Here is an 8,851-nt window from a genome sequence, read left to right as displayed (position 1 = left end):
GCTCTGACAGGTTAGGGTTAGGGATTTGGCTAGGGTTAGGGTTGAAAAACCTCCAAAAACATAAACTCCAGCACTATCGAAAACAATTGATTTCACTAAGAAATAGGTGTTGTGCTGATAGTTGAAAATATTTTTGTTAGAGTTAGGGTTAGGGTTAGGGCCAGGGGTTAGGTTGGGGATAGCGTTAGGGTTAGAGTCAGGGTTAGGTTTAGGATTAAGTTTAGGGTTAGGGCAATGGCTAGGGTTAGGGTTAGGGTTAGGAATAGGGTTGAAAGTCCTCCAAAAACAGAAACAGTAGCACTGCCGAAGACAATTGATTTCACTAAGAAATAGGTCTTGCGCTGATAGGTGAAAATGTTTTTGTTGGAGTTAGGATTAGGGTGAGGGTTATGTTAAGGATTAGAGCTAAGGGTAGGGCTCAGGTTGGGGTTAGGGGAAGGGCTAGGGCTAGGGTTAGGGTTAGGGTTAGGGTTGAAAGTCGTCCAAAACAGAAACACTAGCACTGTCTAAGACAATCAATTTCATTAAAAATAGGTCTTGTGCTGATAGGTGAAAATGTTTTTATTAGGAATTGATAGGGTTAGGGTCTAGCCCTAGCCATAGTTCTAACCCCAACCCTAAGCTTAACCCTTTTCCAAACTGAGCCCTAGCCCTGACCATAACCATAACCCTAAGCCTAGCCCTAACCGTAACCCTAACCCGAATCCTAGCCCTAGTCTTAATCCTAATCCTAACCCAAACCCTGACCTAACCCTTAGTGAAATCAATTGTCTCCAACAGTGCTAGTATTTCTGTTTTTGGAGGTCTTTTAACCCTATCCCTAACCCACACCCTAACCCTAACTGTAACCCTAACCCTAACCCTAGCATTAACCCTAGCCCATACTGGACATACCTTTTTTTCTTTTTAAGGAGGTTAAGAAATTGAGAAAGGAATGTACTGACCTGGTACAATACACTTTTCCTGGCATTCTTGTAGAGTTAGGAAGTTGTTTTCATTGCCTTGACATCCACCATAGTTAAAGAGTTCACATTGACGAGTCTTAATGTTGAAATGATACCGGTCGTGTAATGCTTTGCATGGACCGTGATCAGCTTTCATGGCACAGATTGATGTGGCAAGTTTCAGTGGGGTCAAAACAAGACCTGGAGGGCAACAAATTAAAACACTGTGTGTACTGATCTCTGGAAAATATTTATCATTTGAAAGGAATTTGCCAATGTGCCTTCAAATGATAGGCAACTCCTGGATCAGCCTGTGTAACTTGTTTTATTAATTACATTTAAATTCTTCCTTTTCTCCAGAGACATTAAACCAGCACATGTGGCACTCTTCTTCTGTATATTATTCTCACATCAGCCTACTGAGGTAGGCCAGCTTGAGAGATGTATCTGAAGCAGATAGGGATACCAGCTGGTTTGTTTCAGAGCTGTGTGAGGACTTGAATCTGGGTCACTCCAGATCCAGTTTGCACTGGGAATAGATGGCTTGTATAGGATCCCTAGCTATTTGAAAAATAATCAGAATGTGGTATGTAAAGGCTACACAGTGAGGGAGTTTCTCAATGGAAATACACAGTTCCTTAAGTGTACATAAAGGAATATTCACCATGGAGTCCAAAGGTAAAACCCTGTTTCTATTTGACTAAGATTGAACTATTGGTTGCTTGAAACTGAGAAACGAGAATGTTTGCTCTTGTTAACTGCCCCCGAGTTGACCACGACTCACAGTGACACAGTGGATGAGATATCTTGAAGACCCTCTATCCTCCACTGCTCTGCTTAGGTCCTGCAAATTCAGTGCAGTGTAGAATTCAGGATGTGTCTGTTTTATCTCATGTAGGCAACTATGCAAATTATTTACACTCCAGAAAACTACTTCCATTTCTTGCAAGAGAATAGAAATAAGGCAAATGACCATGTATCAGCTTTGAATTTTGATCTGTGCAAATGTTCTCTAGAGGGCAGCATTGCCCTTGTAAATAATACATCAAGGAATCAATTAAATTACTAAGCATCACACACAAGTATCACATTGTGCCATTTTATTAATTGGAAGCCTATAGTCTGAAAACTGTGCTTCCAATTGTTATTTTTTGTTGTCAAGTTTGATTTGACTTATAGTGTTATTTGACTGGTTTCCTTTGACTTATGGAGGACCTCTGAGAGACCACCAAGACACTCTGTCATCAACAGTCCTGCTTAGGTTTGCAACTTCAGGAAAGCCATGGCTTTCCTGACTGAATCTATCTACCTGTGATGTGGTTTTTCCTCTTTTCCTACTTCCTTCTGCTTTACCAAATACTAGTGAGTTATGTCACGTCTTAACCAGGACTATGCATCTTTGTTTAGTTTAATCTCCAACATAAGAAAGAGGACTTTCAAAAAAATCACCATCACCACTAGAAGTTATGCTTGTTTGTTTGTTTTAACTGTTTCACGTTTCAAGACTTCCCTTTTCCACACACAAAAATGGTTTTCGCATAAACCTTGTTTTTATTTGGACAAAAACATTTTTTTCACTTTTTTCTTTTTTTGGCCACAAAACTCCTAAATGTGAAAAATCTGGATGAGTCAAGACACCCTTATTTGCTGAGGATGAGAAAATGCGTATTCCTTACTTTTCCATTCAGTAAAAACCAAGGCGTGCGCGTGTGTGTGTGCGCGCGTGCTTTAAACAGCATTGGATTGATGTGGAAGGGCAGTTTAAAAGAAGGTGTTGCTTTGAACTCTTAAGAAACTTCATGAATGGAAATTCTAGGAAAGAATATTACATGGGAATATGCATAGAGAGGCACAGACACAATTTCCATTGTTTTTAGGGTGAGAGAGCTCTCTAGTCTTTCAGAGGTTAACTGTTTTATATTCCAAAACACTGTCCATAGTATACTGGGATGGTATAGGTTCCATGGCCCAGCTCGGCCTGAAACCCACTGGGTGACCTTGGGCAAGTCACTTGCTCTCAGCTTCAGGGGAAGGGAATGGCAAACCTCCTCTGAACAAAACTTGCTAAGAAAACCCCATGATAGGTTCGCCTTAGGGTTGCCATTAGTTGGGAATGACTTGAAGGCATACTTAAGAGGAAGAGCCCCCCACAATTGCAACTGTCATCATCCAGCCTGGGAGGGTGTGAAAAGATAGCCCCAACTCCATCAGGCCTATCCTTAAGAAGCAGAGCCCTCCCTCTAGTCCATCTGCCTTGGTCCAAGCCTCTGAGGGAGAGAGGAACTGCTGGACCTGATTTCTTTCCCCATCACCATTCCCTTCTCCTTTTGTGTCGTGTCTTTTTAGATTGTAAGCCTCAGGGCAGGGAACGGACTTATTAAAAATAATAATTGTAAGCCGCTCTAATAGCCTTTAGGACTGAAGGGCGAGGTATAAATACCGTAATAATAATAATAATAATAATAATAATACAAATTCAATCAGTGAGTAGGCAGTCCATGGTACATATGGGGAGATTGGGGGGGGGACTTCATCAAGTGGTGGGATGAAGAATTCCCTCATGCTTGGACCAAAAGACACCTGTGTTCCTTAGTCATCATAGAGTTATAGTCTTCTTTTTATGGAATGCATTTGTATGTAAGCCCTAGGCTCCTTCACTAAGGTCCTGCTTGCACTGGTATAGGGAAGCCCAGGGTATCTTATCCCCATAGTTGCCCCAACCCTCCCATATTGTAAAGGCCCTCTGATCCAGTGATGGACAAGCTGATTACACACGTCCCACTGAGCAACCCAGCATGGTTGCTTTTCTCTGAGGTCAAAATGAAGCACTCAAATGGCTGGGTGCCTTGTTCTGACCTCAGAACAAGTGACTGGTGACAGTGGTGGACTTGCCATGTGGCAGAGCAAGACGTGTTTCAAATAGCTGCTTGCCATCAAAATTAAAGGCTCTAGATTTTCCAGGAAGATTCAAGCTGGGTGGCTCAGTGGACTTGTCATGTGGCAGACCAGAACAAGTTTCTAATAGTTGCTTGTCGTCAAAACTGAAGGCTCCAGAATGATTTTCCAGAAAGATTCAAAGCAACAGGTGAGGTGAGAAGCAAGATTTGGGCCATGTGATTCGCGGTGTCTCCTCTGAGAGGATGGACAGATGACACTTGATTTGGCCTGTGCAGACAATGTCTTATTGATTGATATCTTGGACTTGGGCAAAAATAGCATAGCTTTTCACAAAATAAACTGGTTTATAAACTGATTTTGTAGTGAAGTTCTGACAGAATAAACTGGCTTTGGTACTTTTTGGGGGGAGGGGGAAATGATTCAACACCACCATCCCAGCAGAAAAATGACAAAAAGTCTTGTAATCATCCTTAATAAGAAGCTGTGGTGGCAGGTTTTGTTGTCAAAATATCAAAAGCTTTTCACAGAAACAACTAGCAAGGCCAAATTTAGTTTTGCTTTTAATCTAGGCACTATTTTTTAATTTTGTGATTTGATAGTTTATTGAAAGGCTTTTTAATCAGTTATAAATTGTTTCACAAGGGAACGTTCTCCCCCTGCCCCCATCCTAGACTTTCCAGAGGTCCAAGTGGTGCTACAGGACACAGATCAGTATGTTCTATTGTGAATCAGTCCTGAGTGGTTTATCACAGCTAGTTGCATGGATTTGTCTCACACAGTAGCTTGGCTGATTTGTGCTTGTGGCGAACTGTACAAAACTGATTGAAGTTGCCTTATCCTGACATGAGAAACGTTGTATGGATACCAAGAATTTGGAGTCATGGAAGCCAGCCATGTTAGGTTTTGTCAAGTCAACTATTTTACATAATAATTGCCCCTTGGTCATTCATAAGAGCTTGGAATGAAGTCAAAAGATGATTTAGCTGATGAACTTTGAATGAAAAATCCAAAGCAGTTAACAAAAAAATTGTGCAAACTTTTATGAATGAACTATGTACAAACTTGTTCTCAAATTCTTTTTTACGGTCCACTGAAATGTATATACAATTGGATTTTCTTTATTTACTGTTTTTTATATTGTGTGACAGGTCCAACATCCTTTTCAAAAACGCCTCTTAACAAAGGACATACCAGACACCTTAATCCTATTTAGCCAATCCTTACCCTTTTTGTTTTCAGCATGTAAAGAAGGAAGTGCCTAGCCCCACCACATCTGTTGTGGTTTTCCTCATGAGCAAAGTGTTAAGTATTAAGAAGAGTAGCTTACATTTACAAAAAGATGTAAGAAAGAATCTTGATTTTCCATTGTTTTTGTATGCATAGAGGATTTTAACATTTTCCTCTTTCTACAAATTCACTGATTTCCATAGAAAGATGAAAAGGTGGAGATGGGACTTTCTATTCCCCTCTCAGTGTGTTGAATCAAAATTGGTAAGTAATGCATGCAGTAATGCATACACAAGGAATTTCTCTTCTGTGAGAATTTCAATGGGGGAGGAAGTTCCGTCCCCTCGCTCCCCTGACCTGCTGGGCCCTACCAGGGCCATGCCACTCTTGGCCAGGCAGTTTACCTCCTCCCAGCAACACAGCCAGCCTGGTAAGTTGGTTAGCCCTCTTTGCCCTGATTGAACTCGGAGCAGTTTGGCAGAGCATCAGAAAAACCCACTTAAACTGGTGTTTTTGGCAATGGACCCCTTAGCGATTCTTTTTTTAAGAGCCACAATGATCCACGTTGTCATGGACTGCCCTGGGCCTGACTTAGAGGCACAGAGGACTCAGTCTCTGAAGACATGGAGGAGACTGAGACAGCAGCAGATCTGGGGCTGCCTGGATCAGTCAATCTCAGAGGAGGCTCAGGAAGCTGCAGAGGGAGAAACAGATTGTATGGTCTCCAGGCTGCAGGTGCTAGGAGCAAATATAGGTCAAGGAGTCTTTGAGGCCTTCTTCCAGGCTAGAAGCCAAGAGGAGAGCTAATAGGTTTCAGCTGAGGGAAGCAGAGGCCTTTTAAAACACCTCCATCTGCAGATGTTCTTGGCAGCTGATAACCAGACTTGCAGCCTTGCTGTTCCTTGCTTTTTGATTCATGACTCTAGTTATCTGACATCTGGACTTGCCTTGTGACTATGCTCTTGCCTCTGCCCTTTGCTGTGGCTGTCTAACTGACATTGTGTGACATTTGGACTGGACTCTGGACTTTTCCTTTGTATATTCCCCTGCTGTGCAGCCCTCAATAGAGGTAAACAGGACACACATCTTCAGTAGTGTGACCATGCTATTGATCAGGCTGTAACATTCCTGGAAATTAATTGATTTTAAATCAATAAGATGGAAGATGTGAATGGCAACGGGGTTAAAATGACATGGAGAGATTCTTTGCTTCCTTGCTTCAAAGCTGAGCTAAAGACTATACTGTTCAGAGAAGTGTTCCCAGGCATTGCATGTTAATTATTTGAGTTGAACTTTTTGCCTCGGCCTCTCGACTCTCTCTACAAATGTCAGTAGGTGCTGCGAGAAAGGCAGGAGTTTTATTTTCTGACATGACTGGGCAAAATTTTTCAATTTTCTTTTTTAAACTGTCCAGGATGGGGGCACACTTTCTGTTATAAATGGTGGTGACAGTGCATGAGTGGTATTTGGACAGGTTGTTATTGCTCCCTCATTCCCTGTTGTAGCACATTATCAGCAGCAGCCAAGGCAGGTTCTCTTCCCTTTCTCAATGCCTCCATTCAAACAGTGCCTTTGCATGAATGACACTGGGGAAGAGTACAGATTTGTCTGCCTGGGCCAAAAGGCCTGTTTACCCCCCAGTCTGGCATTGTCCTATTTGGACGATGCATGTCCGAAACCCCAGTCCTAGTGGGAGCAGTCCAGACAATGAAATGATGCATTAAAGCCTTAAAATAGTTTAAAATAATATACCCGTTGCTCTGGATATTCCGGGAAGCTCCAGAACCCTCTGTTCCTGCCCCACTTCAGACCACACCATTGGCCAAGATGACTGAGGCTTCTGGGAGCTGAAGTCCAAAACACCTGGAGGACCAGAGTTTAGGAATCATTGCTTTGTAATAAGTGGTTGATAGAGCAATTAATTTAAACTACCCCTCCTGTCAAAGAAACCAAAACTAATGAACAAAAGCATGGATGCTGCCACCATTATTTATTACTGTAAGACCAGTCTATTGTTCCTGAAGACAATATGTTAGATGATTTTCTGCCATTCCCTTCTGTCTTATCCAGAAATAGAAGATTAACAGATAGATCATAATAACCCAGGATTGTGATCCTGTTTCCAGCCTCAGGTACTGTACTGGGGTGTATCTTGGAGTTCCCAAAACTGTTCTTAGAATTTTGTTTTTGATGCCATCCAAACCTACAACAACTTGAAATCCCAAATCTCAGGTCCATACAACATTTGGGGATACACGCATGCCTCCTGTCATACCAAAATTTAAGAATTACACTTGAGAGTTGCTCAGTCTTGAGTTTTGGGGCCCTGACATGAGCTGGAAGCAGCAAATAATATACTTAAGTAATGATACAAGGTCACCTGTTCTATCTTGTTTTTGTCCTATGTAACAGTTGTGCTTCTTAGTTCTACATGTGAAAACTACAACTTTAGTCTTTTCATAACCGATTGACAATTTTTAGATGAACAATATACATCCAGATTAGCCAGATTAGGTAAGAGTATCTGTGATTTGAACACTGCACAGCAGTGAGGAGAGAGTGCCACTCTGTACCAGCAGAGTAAATTTGGTCCAATAAGCTAGATTCAGACAGACTGAGGCCCGAAATGCATGGGCCAAATAAATCGACTTCCAGCTGCTTTGGGGGTGTGGTGTTCAAATAACACATGCATCCAAAGTGGATGGAAGCCACTCCGAGACTGCAATCTGGTCCTTTGAGTAAAATAAAAAGGTGCAAACACACACACAAATGCTACTTATGGCAGCAGCCAACCTGGGACCACAGTGGTGCTCTACTTTGGAAGCAGTCCATGTGGTTTCCACGGTCCCAGTGCGATTGTGTCCCAATTGTGGCCAGAGCCTCTGGTCATTCCTGGCAGGCTGTCTGATTCACCCCTTAGCTAAAATCCAGGTGTCTTATTTCATGACTTGTGCTTGGAACCTTAGGTTTAAAAATTAATTTGTCAACAACAGGAAAGCAGAAATCATTTTGATGCTGTTAACAGTGGGAAGGTGGAAGTTTTATTTTGGCATCAATTGATAATTAAGTCATTCACTGAATTATTTTTCATACGTGTTTGTCACTGTTGCCCGCAGGAACATACTTTATTATTGGCTCCTTCAAAAGTGCTCTTTTTGTAGATTTTAAATTGCCTTAGTCAGCATGGTACTTTTCAGATATGTTAAGCTACAAATCCCAAAATCTGATTGATGGCTAGAGTTAGTGGGATTTGCAATGCAACACATCTGGAAAATGTCAACTTGGGAAAGGCTTTAATTAATGTCACTTCACACCACTTGAGAAAAGAGGAAATGAATTAGCACATAATGAGTTAAATATAATTAGCCATTCCCAAGATCTGAGCTCTGTTAAGAAACATTAAATCATTAAGCCCTTTTCAAATACACATCTTAAGACATGCTGGGGGAAGAAAGGGGAAACAAATTAACACATAGTTAGTTAAATGTAACTAATTATCTCCAAGAGGTACTCAAGGGTAGCTCTTCCCATTGATTTCTACGTAGCTTAGTCTGTGATATCCCAATTTTCTTTTGAAACTGTGAAAGGAATTGTTTCTGAACATTTTTACTTTAGTGTTGGCTACAATAGATCTTTAAAAAGACAGGATGTTCTTGCTCTGGATTTGTAGCATATGTAGAACATGCCCTTGTTTTGTATTATTGCACATACAGTGCTGAAACACCCTGCAGGAGACACATCAAGATTTGGTTCTTCATAGCATGTTTGTATTCATAGTATGT

The 8,851-nt window shown here is 41.4% G+C and overlaps 1 protein-coding gene across 8 annotated transcripts in view; it reads right to left on the bottom strand.

Moving 5' to 3' along the window:
* TFPI (tissue factor pathway inhibitor) overlaps nucleotides 1–8,851 on the bottom strand; it is a 55,096-nt gene that overhangs the window by 19,925 nt on the left and 26,320 nt on the right. For 7 of the 8 annotated variants that reach the window (XM_042445023.1, XM_042445022.1, XM_042445026.1 and 4 more), the window contains exons 3-4: nucleotides 6,822–6,932; nucleotides 945–1,145 (exon numbers count right to left, since the gene is read on the bottom strand). In XM_042445023.1, the coding sequence (XP_042300957.1) occupies nucleotides 945–1,145; nucleotides 6,822–6,932 (312 nt within the window). The remainder of the gene's footprint in view (nucleotides 1–944; nucleotides 1,146–6,821; nucleotides 6,933–8,851) is intronic. The other variant, XM_042445024.1, reaches the window with a different exon arrangement.

The sequence above is a fragment of the Sceloporus undulatus genome, chromosome 1 (assembly GCF_019175285.1).
Source record: "Sceloporus undulatus isolate JIND9_A2432 ecotype Alabama chromosome 1, SceUnd_v1.1, whole genome shotgun sequence".
NCBI lineage: Eukaryota > Metazoa > Chordata > Lepidosauria > Squamata > Phrynosomatidae > Sceloporus > Sceloporus undulatus.
Note: the sequence above shows the minus strand (reverse complement) of the source record. Positions and strands in the feature narration are given on the sequence as shown.